We start from the raw sequence: 11,801 nt of genomic DNA, 5'->3' as shown, positions 1-11,801 counted from the left end.
TCTGGAAAGGTTCTGATTCGTTGCAGCGACCAGTGGTGGACACCCAGCGACCGCTGTTCAAATGCAGTGTCCAGCGTGATTTTTTTCGAATTTTTCAAATTTTCGCCCTGTCCAGCCATTACGCGAAAAATTTTCAAGGTATGTTTTTTTAGTAGTTACTCACGTCCCTACCGACTCTACAAACTTATTTTACAATTTTTGTAAATAATTTTAGGGGGATGAAGTGGTGGACCGTGAGTCTAGGTTTTTAGTTTTTAGGGTTTTAGTCTAGTTTTTGTTTTAATGTCCCTAAGGTGAATCCATGTCATGAACATAGAATGAAGAACTTAGAAACACACATGCTTGGGGATACATTAGACCGATTGCGAATGATATGAAGTTCTTTTAATCTTTGATTAAGTATGGCTTGCCGTTTTGATTTGTCTGTTTGGTGAAAAGGTGCATAATTAGTGAATTGCTTGTTCGCCATGAATCATGCTTATACCTTGTGAGATTTGAGCCTAATTTCTTTGTTGTGTGATTTATCTGCATTCATGTATATGTTTCTTGAACTTGCTCCTATTGTGCCTAAGTTTACATAGTGTTTAAGTTGATTTAGGAGGATGTTAGGCCATCCTTTCTTAGCTACTTTTATACCCAAAAATTTCGACCCTCTCAATTTTATCCCTTTGGAGCCAATTTTGAGCCTTTAAGCCTATTCTTTGGAAGCCAAATAAATGGGGACAATTGATGAGACTCGCTTCATGCATGTGTTCTGTAGTAAAACTACATCAAATTCTGTAACTAACAATCAATTTTGAGCCAGATGTGTGTGAAAACCGCCATATTCAGAAGAAGAAACAAATCAGTTAGGCGGACGAACAAATCAAGAAAATAAGGCAAAAACTGTGACGTTGAGTTGATCAAGTCAGGAATCAGATGGAGCCAGCAGGAGTTCCGCATAGGAGATAGAGCGTAAGACCCCACCACAAAATGTGAAGGGCATGAATGACATTTCAGAGAGGATGGTATCCTAGGGATCAGAGCCCTACGCCTCTCTATATAAAGGAAGCCCAACACATGAAGAAAGGAGTCCCAGCCGTAGGTGGAAGGGGGGTCTCAAACACTCTTAGTTAGAACATCTTTAGGAATTCAGCTCTCTTCTAGGGCTAAAAACGAAGCTCTTTTACTTCATTTTTTCTTGATTCCTGTTGCACACACACACTTGGTCCTAGCTTAGTTTAGTTTTAGTTGGCGTTATGTGGTAGTTCCCTGCATTTTAGCTTTCAGTTCTGTTATTCCACTCCGAGAAGGGGTGATGAAACAATTTACTGCTTTCGTAGTTTGTTTCCAGTTTACTTTTGATGTTATTAACTTTTGGTGTTTTTGATTTAGTAAACTTGAAGCTATGTTTTCGTTTCTAGCTGATGTGTTCTGTTTCATGCACGGTGTTTCTGATTTACTTTCGGTTTCCTTTTCATGTTGCATGTCTTAGCTTAGAAATGTCTTGATTTGTTTTGATTTGGTCAGATCTGATGTTTTATGTTTGAGAGTTTTCAGGATGTTTAGATGTAGAGGTTTATGTTTCATTTCTGCATGATTATGAGTTAGTTTCGTATTTACGTAGTCGCAGCTTAAATCTTAGGAGTAGATTTAGTTTATGTGTTGTTAGGATGTTTCATCTTCCGTTGTTTTTCAGATCTGTTATTTATTCTGTTTTTCATGTTGATTTGGTGAAGAAGATGAAGTTGTTAAAAAGTTTTTACTTTATCGTACATTTTGCAGGGCACTGACAGTCCCCCGTTTATGTTGTTTGTCCATATATGGAAAGTTTAGTTAAGGATCAAGTAGATTAGTTAAGCTTTCATGAGTTGATCCGTTTAGTTAGTTTAGTTTTCTCAAGTCAAGTAGTTAACTTAACCCACCCCTTAGAAAGCGTGGCAGCAGCCATCCTCAAGTCGTGTCAAGTAAACAAATGTCAAACGCCTCATCTCTGTGGGATCGATCCTTACTTCCCTATACTAGTTAATAGTATTGTTGGTTAAGGTTTTGAGAGCACACTTTCTTAGATCTTCCATTCATCTCACTCAAGTAGGATTAAGTTGAGTTGATCAGCCTGAGTTTCCACTGCATTCACTCACCTGGTTTCACAGGTAGAAGGCGTACAAATTGGCCAGCCGGATTAGTTTGACAATCCAACCTGAGCAAGCCACAACGATACAACTAAAAGAAGATGAAGGAGAGAACGAAGAGAGAGGACACTTTTGCACTGTTGATACACTCAGATTTTGTACTGTTTTAAGACCTTTATTTGGTCTATTTTTAATGTCAAAATCACAATTCATGTCCATATTTTGCATATTTTATCTATTTTGGTATTTTGACGTGTTTTGTGAGAAATGTGCATATTTGAGCCTTAAAAGACAGCAAAAAGTCGAAGTTGGAAATCTGGAGTTTTCGAGACTCCCAGTGGTCCGCTGCAAATCATACAATGGCCGCTGGGTCTCAACGACCGCTGAGCCAGTAGTGGTCCACTCCGGAGAAAGTTGTGCTGAAACGAAGAACACATCCAACGACCGCTGGGGAGTGCGCAGCGACCGCCCCGAAGAGTTTCCGAAGCTAAGGGATTATTCACAGCGACTGCTGCAACATAGTGTAGCGACAACTCTCTAAGTGGCAGAGGCTACGGATAAACATCCAACAACTGCTGGCCAAGGTGCAGCGGCCCGCTGGGAAAATGCAGCGCATAGAATTGGCCTACTTTCTCCTAAGATTTACCAAACTTAATGTGACGCCCCGAAAATTTTAATCCTTTTAATTTGATTAAGCCGAATTGATTAGATTGTTTAATCCTCGTCTAGAGGTATACGATGTTGTTATGGTTTCCGGCCTTGGAATAAATAAAGCTCGTTGGAAGAAATTATGTGCAGAAGAAAAGTTTCCAGGGATGAAGGTAAAGGAAATGCTATATTAGAGAAAAGAAGGATACTTGTGTAACAAAATACAAGTCAACAATGCAAGTTATACAAGTTATGTGAGGGAAAGAGACATCACATATCTACACTACATCCTACATCCTAACCACTCTAGTCGGAAGGACTAGAAGCTAGCTCTTTTGGTAGGGGAAACCAAGTAGCTACCAAGGAATCTTTTCCCTCCTTCTCCACCCCCTTCTCTTCTCGATTTCCAGCCCCAAAGCTCCAAGAATGGCAGCCCTAAAAACCTGCAAAGTTAGCATGAAAAAGGGGTCAGAAATTGAAACATAAAAAAAGGGGGAGGGGGAGGCAAGCTCGATTAAGAGGATAGAAGTAATAGGCAAATAGCACAGCCAAGAGGCTGCTGAAATTGGCTGTGAAATCAGCCATATTGACCATTCCAATTACACCAAATAAGGAGTCAAACAAGGGATCATAGTGGAAGGAGCCACTGTACACGCCCAAAATTAGAGCTAGGAATCAGCCCTTTTGTTATTCTCAAGAGTTTCACCAAAGTAGGCAGGGAAGCCTAAACAACAGGCTCAAAAGAAGGAGAAACATGTAGCTCAAAGTAGCAAGTTACACTCCCCAAAACCTGCCACCAAGGATGAGAAAATTGCCTATAAATACCCCCGTCACTCCCCTCCCCACTCCACACTCTTCTGCTGCCAAATTCGCACAAAGAGTACGACGGAGCGAGGGACGACGGAGTGAGGAGCGACGGTGCGGAGTAGCGGCAGTGAGGAGGGAGAACCGAGAGGGATCACCAAGCAAGGTAACCCCCTCAACAACACTCCTTGCATCATCTAGACAAAATAGATAACTCAAGAACATAGAGTTCTCCATAGGACTCTCACACCAACCAGAAAACAGTAGCAAACCACCAGAGACTCCCCCACACGAATTAAGACTAAGCATAAGGGCTCTGTGCAATAAGCCAAAATGCTCCCAATGAACAAAAGAATCAGAATCATTAACACCATAACCAAGAGATCAAACCCAATGGAATAATACCACAATATAGCCTATGATACTTTGCGTGCTCCGATTAAAAGAAGAGCACATCGGGAGAAGGGGTAGGGGACTTAGCTTGATTACGGGGGAGAGAGACGTTGCCGGAGCAGCAACCGACAAGGCGACGAGTTGCTGGAGCTGGCGCCGAGCGACGCAGCAGGCGGCAGCCCTGCTTGTCAAGGAGCTGAGGACTCCTCCGAACTCGACAGAGGGAGAGAAAACGATGGAGGAGGGAGTACCCGCTGACGGGACTCCGAAATTTCCGTCGAGGTAGGCGCGTTTTTGCCGGTGGCCGCGACGGAGGAGAGCGCCGCTGCTGTGATCCCCAATTTAGGAATTTGGAAATTTGGGGGAAATTGGAGAAGAGGAGTGAGGAGTGAACGGTGGAGACGGCGACGCGGTGGAGCGGCGATTTCGCCGGAAACCGCGAGGGAGAGAGATGGGCGCCGCTGTCTTCTTTGTGATCCCAGAATTGGAATAAGAATTGGGGAGGGGTTCTGGAGGAATACGGTGGGTAGGAGGGAGTATATGATGGACTTCCTTCTATTTATTTTGGGCCGCTAATAAATTGAACTGGCCCATTGGAATTATTGAGTTGGGCCTCTTGCTTTAATTAGTTAATGTGGCCATTTATTTAATTTGGGCTTGGAATTAGATGGAGGAAATAAGTGGGCTACCCAAGAATTTAAATTGAGGATTTGGGCCTCTGGAATTAAAGAGGTTTCGGGCCATGAGATTTTATGGGAATGGGCTACTTAATTAATTTAGTGGACTCTGGAAAAATTATATTGTGGAGTGGAATTAATTTAAGAAATTTAGCTTGAAGCTTAATTAATTCCTGAATAATTTATTGGGTTCCCGAGGATGGAAAATTTAAGGCGGAGAAGCGAGGGCCGACCGGCGTCGCCCCGCGACGCCATGGGCGGCTTTAAGAAAAATCCGAAGAAAAAGGAATTTAAGGAGGGATTTTAAGAATCCAAAACTATTGAGAAAATAGAATTTCTCCAAAGGAAGTAAAGAAAATAATTAAGTGAGGCCTAACAAGGGAATTTAAGTGAAGATAAGAACACAAGGTGGGCTTTCTTTTAATATCCAGCACTATAGTGTGGATATAAAGCAAATGTTTTGAAGTATGAAATATCTTTTCTGAAAAATGAGAATGTGATCATCTCTTTTAAAGTTGTTGTCATGCCAGAAAATATTTGTTTTTGAGACCTGTCTGATAGGGCTATATGCCGAGACTTTTGGCGATGCCAAAAGGTTTTAGTAACGAATTTGGTTCCCAATAGGACCGCAAATCCTATTCGGAATAAAGTGCACAAGAGCTGTGAGCCATCCTAGAGAGAGGTTGGCCGGCGAGGGTGTTCGTTGAAGGTGGCCACCTTCACGGCACACTAGTTTCTCAGACATGGCAGAATACAAAAGAACTTAGACTGCAGTCGGACTTTTAAGATCACAAAAGAATTTAGTATGCTCAGGCCTTTTAAGAAAAACCCCAGGGTGATACTGTGGATGGGTGACAACTTATATTGTATGTTTTGTTTTCGGCACGTGTTCACTGAGTACTCCTGTACTCAGCCCTGCATGTATTTATAAACGTGCAGGTTGGACGTCAGGATGGAGAAAAGATTGATCGGAGTCGATGCTATTAAATAAGCCTGTGGATTTCTCGACGATTCGTGTCTCCATACACGAAGTCGTTCAGAGGGACCTATTCCGCTGTGTTTTGTTGAATGAGAATTGTATTGTCTCATCATTGAACTCTGATTCAGTTGACATATCAAACATTCTATTTTGAGATTGTACCAAATACTCGACTGTTATCTTGGTAATATCACATTTGTCCTTCAACAAGTTCTTCAGATTTTACCCCTTTTCTATCCCCGCTTCTTTAATCCCCCATTAGTCGCGAATCACCCATTCTTGTTATCCTTAATGAGAACTGGGTCGTGACAGAGTGGTATCAGAGCCACAGTTTCTTTCTTACTCTGATATCCACACACTCCTTCAGTCAAGATCTAGACTTGTTCGCTAGATCCTTCCAAGCAATCGACTCGATCAATGCTCCAGGACGTTCAACCAAGTTGAAAGCCGAAAGAGAAAGAAAACCTTTTGAAATAACCACACAAAGTACGACGAGGATGCCCTCCTCGTAAGGCAAAGGGAAAGGACTGAGAAAGGATAAGAACTTTCCTAGAGAATGTAGTTCGAACTGGAACTACGAGGGATGAACCATAAATCCTATTATTGCTTTCCCGAGCAATTTGTTTTCGGAAGGATGAAAAGACAAGATTGAGTACGAAAGTGTGAGCTAAGGAAACACGAGTTTCACCAGAAAATCCAATGCCCAGTGCATAGAGAGCACAAGAGGGGCAACGGTTGAGACATAAAGTCAAGGAACGGAGCTATAAGGAAATAGCGCAAGATGGAATGGTGTGAGATAGATCCTCACGGTGACCAAGTCACCCGTAAATCCAAAGAAATTGGTGTTCTTCACCACAAAAGCCTTATGGAACAATATTTTGAGATGAGAACTTAGTCTGATGACTCTAGATCATGCAGTATAGTGGCCCTAGAGGATGACTCCTTAGACTCGCATGCATCGCTTTACGTTGTGCTTTCGCGTTCTGTTCTCTTGCGTTGCCTTCTCTAACTCGAGACGTGTCCTTGTGTAGATGGCTCGTCGTCGTTTTACCGCCCAGAAACGGGTGAGGAGAGGTGCTAGCCCCGAGGAGTATGTGAGGGCCTACCAGACCTACTAGAGGTGTTATGGTGACTCACTGGGCGAGTTTTTGGCGCACTACCAGCGTCTATGGTGGGATGCGGCCTTCCATGGCAGCGTCACCGGATACGACGGCATAGTTCGTCTGCTGAGTTTGCTCCCCGATGGATGGAGAGAGTGGGCTACCATGGTGGCCGATAAGTACATAATCACTGCATACCCTGCTTATGACTTGGTAGGGGATTTTCTTAGATTCCTATTAGCAGTATTCACTCGTTTTGTGTGCTACGGGTCGGTTTCACCCTTGTTGATCGACTCGCCAGCACCTGAGGTACAGGACCCTCCGGCGCCAAGGGAGCCAGGACGTCCCAGCCAATGGGAGTCCGAAGCAGGGCCATCTCGGCTACCAGTTGGGAGCAGGACTCTGAGGGCACCGCCGGCACGCCCACCTTCTATGCGGGACCCCACTTTCCCCATAGAGGCAGAGCGTGAGGCGCAGGAGGCTGTCCGAAAGGGGAAGGCCCCTGCGGCTGACTCAGAGGAAGATGAGTAGGAAGGTCCGCCAGTGGTCGCACCAGTCAGGAGCTCCCGTCTGCAGGCTATCATAGTTCCGAGCAGTTACTCGCACATCCGCTCGGCAACTGAGGCAGACCACCCAGACATGGGGAGGCGTATGGTACGTGTGGATGATATATGGCCGCACCTCAGGAAGGCCGGGAATGAGGCCGTGCCCCCAGCCCTCACTGAGGAGAGCAGGGAGGACCCGCATCTCCTCTGGGAGTGGGCATGCGGAGAGGACGAGAACAACCCCATACTCGTCAACAGTGAGGAGGAGCGAGTGCCAAAAAGGGAGCGCTCACCGGACAGCGATAGCGACAGCGACAGTGATGATATCCGGGATTGTGGCTACTACACCCCTTCTGGGAAGTGGGTTTAGTACTGAGGAGTGGTAGGAGGGTTGTAACATCAGAAACGTCCTAGCATGACGGCGTTCTGATGTAGTATTTTCTTTTGGAGATTTGAGCAGACTGTTTTGATGAGCACGTAAGGCCCGAGCTGTTAGAAGGGCAGTGGCTAAGTACTTTTGGTGATGTTCCGTAGTACCGGGACTTCATGATGCGTACTTGGATGTGCGTTCTTTTGTAAAAAGACCTCCCGAGGCAAACTTCTTGATGATGTACTCGATTTATGATATATATGAAATCTCGTTATCTTGAAAAGCGGTGTTCATTTATATCTCGGAAAATCCACGTTTTTCTGTTTAGCCATCGCGAATGTTGTGCATTTATTAAAGGAGTTTCATAAACCACCAGGATGCCACCACGAAGAGTTGGCAGGCCACGAGGCTGAGGACAAGCCCAAAACAACCTTCCGGTTTATGAAGGGAAAATACGAGAGGAATGGGATGAAGTAACACCACCTCCATCGCCAATTCCACCCCCACCACCACCACAACCACAGGATCGTCGGATTGAGGAAATGTTTCTGAGACAGAACCCACCAACGTTTAACGGGTTGGGAGACCCAATGGTGGAAGAAACATTGATCCGTGCACTGGAACGCGTCTTTAACTTCTTACACTGCACGGACCAGGAGCGGTTGTCCTGCGTGACTTTCCAACTAACTGGACCCGCAGATTTCTGGTGGGAAGCAAGGAAAAAGACTATGGGTCCAATGCATGTAGAGGAAATGACTTGGGAAGAATTTAAAACTGAGATCTATGAGAAGTATATTCCCAAGAGCTACAGGAAGAAAAAGGAGGTTGAATTCTATCATCTGAAGCAAGGACGAATGTCGGTGACAGACTATGACCGAATGTTCTGTGAAATGGCACGGTACGCCCCAGATTAGGTAGATACCGATGCCAAGATGGCTGAGAAATTCTGTACAGGTTTGAGACATGAGATACGCATGACGCTGGCTAGCCACGGAGGACTGTCCTACACTGAGGCTCTGGGACGAGCACTGGACATCGAGGCAGCCATGCCAGGGGAAAAGACTGCCCCAGCCGTGAACCCGACTCAGTCCCAACCATCTAGGGACAAGAGAAAGTGGGAAGGACCACAGGCTCAACCTGATTTAAAAAGAGGGGGATATGGACCAAGCATGCCACAATATGGCGGGTACTAGACTACCCCTGGACCTTACAAGGGGAACCCGTCAAAAACCAGTCCGTGTCCTAGATGCAACAGGCTGCATAGCGGCATCTGCAAGGCAGGGGCTGATACCTGCTTCAATTGCGGAGGAGCTGGACACTTTGCTAAGAACTGTCCAAGCAAGAACTCAGGGACGGGAGCAAGATCTAACCCGTCAACTCAGCGCCCGCAACTGCGCTCAATGAATGTCCAGGATGGATCAAATTCACAGCAGATACCAAGGAATCAGCAGCAGGGGCCGAAACTCCCAACACAGGCTCGAGCTTATGCAATGAGGCAGAAGTAGCCCGAGCTGAACCAGGGAAATTTGGCAGGCATGGGTAAGCTTTTCAACACACCCGTTATGCTTCTGTTTGATACTGGTGCTTCACATTCTTTTATATCTGCTCATTGTGTAACTACTCTGAAACTCGATACAAAAGAATCTGAACATAGGATGGAAGTAGTTTCCCCAGTTGGAGGGCGGGTAGAAATATCTCGCACTTGCTCGAACATAGAAATCACTCTGGGCGAACTTAAGGTTGTAGCAGACAACCTCAGTGTTATGATTAAGTGGGATGTAGACATAATCCTAGGAATGGACTGGCTGGCTAAAAACCATGCCACCATCTTATGCAAGGAAAGGCAAATTTCCTTTAGAAACCCCGAAGGAGAAACCACTCGTTTACACGAAATCTCCATGGGAACCCAAAAGTCTGTAGTATCAATGCTGTAAGCCAGCAAGTTGATAAAGAAGGGATGCCCAGCATACCTTGTTTACTTGAACAAAGAAGAGAAAGAGGATAGGAAATTGGAAGAAGTCGAGATCGCTCGTGAATTCCCGGACGTATTCCCTGACACTCTACCTGGCCCACCGCCAGACAGACAAGTGGAATTCACGATAGATCTAGAACCAGGATCCGCCCCGGTGTCGAAAGCACCATATCGAATGGCTCCAAAGGAACTGGATGAACTTAAGGTGCAGTTGCAAGAACTCCTGGACCTGGGATTCATCAGACCCAGCGTCTCACCATGGGGAGCACCTGTACTGTTCGTCAAAAAGAAAGACGGAACCATGAGGATGTGTGTAGATTACCGAGAGCTTAATAAGTTGACTCTCAAGAACAAGTACCCGTTACCGAGGATCGATGATCTGTTTGATCAGCTCAAGGGAGCCAGTGCGTTCTCCAAAATGGACCTGAAGTCAGGATATCACCAACTGAAAATTAAGCCAGAGGATGTGCCCAAGACGGCCTTCCGAACTAGATACGGTCACTATGAATTTACTGTGGTGCCATTTGGACTAACGAATGCACCAGCAGTATTCATGGATTTGATGAACCGCGTCTTCCATCCATATCTCGACAAGTTTGTCCTAGTCTTTATCGACGATGTGTTGATATACTCTAAAAACAAAAAGGAACACGAGGAACACCTGCGGCTTGCCCTAGAAACACTACGGGCAGAAAAGCTGTACGCCAAATTCAGCAAGTGCGAATTTTGGCTCAAGGAGGTGAATTTTCTCGGACATATTGTGACAGCAGAAGGAATCCAAGTGGATCCTGCTAAAGTGGAAGCAGTAACGAATTGGAAGGCGCCGACAACGCCTAATGAGATCCGAAGTTTCCTCGGACTAGCTGGCTACTACAGAAGGTTTATTGAAGGATTTTCAAAAATCGCCAGGCCAATGACTCAGCAACTCAAGAAGGGAACCAAAGTCTCATGGTCTCCCGAGTGCGAGGAAAGCTTCCAGCTACTAAAGGAGAAATTGACCAGTGCACCCGTACTAGCAGTCCCCGAATCAGGGACGGATTACGTTGTCTGTACGAATGCTTCCAAAAGTGGACTTGGATGTGTGTTGATACAGGATGGAAAGGTGATTGCTTATGCATCACGACAGCTCAGACCACACGAGCTCAACTACCCAACACACGACCTAGAACTAGCAGCAGTGGTTCACGCGTTGAAAATTTGGAGACACCATCTCTATGGAGTTAGGTGTGAGATTTTCACGGACCACAAGAGCCTCAAATATTTCTTCGAACAAAAGGACTTGAACATGAGACAAAGAAGATGGCTCGAACTAGTAAAAGATTACGAATGTGGCATAAACTACCACCCGGGCAAGGCTAACGTCATGGCAGACGCGTTGAGCCGTAAAGGTCAGCACCAATTAGCAGTCATGTTCACCCAGGAAGAAGAACTGCTAAGAGAATTTGACAGGATGAGTTTAGAGATGGTGCAAGCGCCCGAAACGACGGAAAGTATAATTTCGACTCTAGTAGTTGTTCCCGATTTAAGGGCCAGGATTGTGGAGGCCCAGAGACGGGACGAGACTCTAGAGAAGTGGCGTTTGAAATCGAGAACAGGAAAACAAGAGAATTTCCAGGAGGAGGCAGACAATGCGCTCCTGTTTGAAGGGAGACTGTGTGTGCCCCACCAAGAGGAGCTCAGAAATGAGATAATGAGCGAACCGCACGATACCCCATACACCGCCCACCCAGGGAGTACGAAAATGTATCAAGACTTAAAGAAGAAATTCTGGTGGGACGGCATGAAAAGAGATATAGCTTCCTACGTCGAGAGGTGTCTTGCCTGTCAACAAGTTAAGGCACTACACCAGCGACCATATGGAAAGCTACAGCCGTTGGAAATTCCCGAATGGAAGTGGGAAGACATAGCCATGGATTTTGTCACGGGACTGCCAAAGTCTCAGAGAGGAAATACTGCAATTTGGGTGATAGTCGATCGTCTCACTAAGAGCGCTCACTTTATACCAATCCCTATCACATACGGATCGGAGAAGTTAGCCCAGATATACGTGAAGGAAATCATTCGCCTGCACGGTATACCGGCAACGATCACGTCGGATAGAGATGCCAAATTCACATCCCGATTTTGGAAGAGCTTACAGAAAGAGCTAGGGACACAATTGAATTTTAGCACGACATTCCACCCACAGACCGACGGACAGTC

General features: G+C 45.5%; 1 protein-coding gene across 1 annotated transcript; it reads left to right on the top strand.

Moving 5' to 3' along the window:
* The first annotated feature begins 8,169 nt into the window (after positions 1–8,169).
* LOC121779067 lies at positions 8,170–8,541 on the top strand. Its single transcript, XM_042176415.1, has one exon. It carries the CDS (start codon positions 8,170–8,172, stop codon positions 8,539–8,541), a length of 372 nt encoding a protein of 123 aa, XP_042032349.1.
* Positions 8,542–11,801: the final 3,260 nt, after the last annotated feature.

Source organism: Salvia splendens, chromosome 19 (genome assembly GCF_004379255.2).
Source record: "Salvia splendens isolate huo1 chromosome 19, SspV2, whole genome shotgun sequence".
In the NCBI taxonomy this organism is placed as follows: Eukaryota; Viridiplantae; Streptophyta; class Magnoliopsida; order Lamiales; family Lamiaceae; genus Salvia; species Salvia splendens.
The sequence above is the reverse complement of the archived record's forward strand: the minus strand, read 5'-3'. Positions and strand labels throughout refer to the sequence as shown.

Bases quoted from the DNA above. Each gene is read 5' to 3' on its own strand.
- LOC121779067 (XM_042176415.1), top strand. From the start codon at position 8,170: ATGTTTCTGAGACAGAACCCACCAACGTTTAACGGGTTGGGAGACCCA.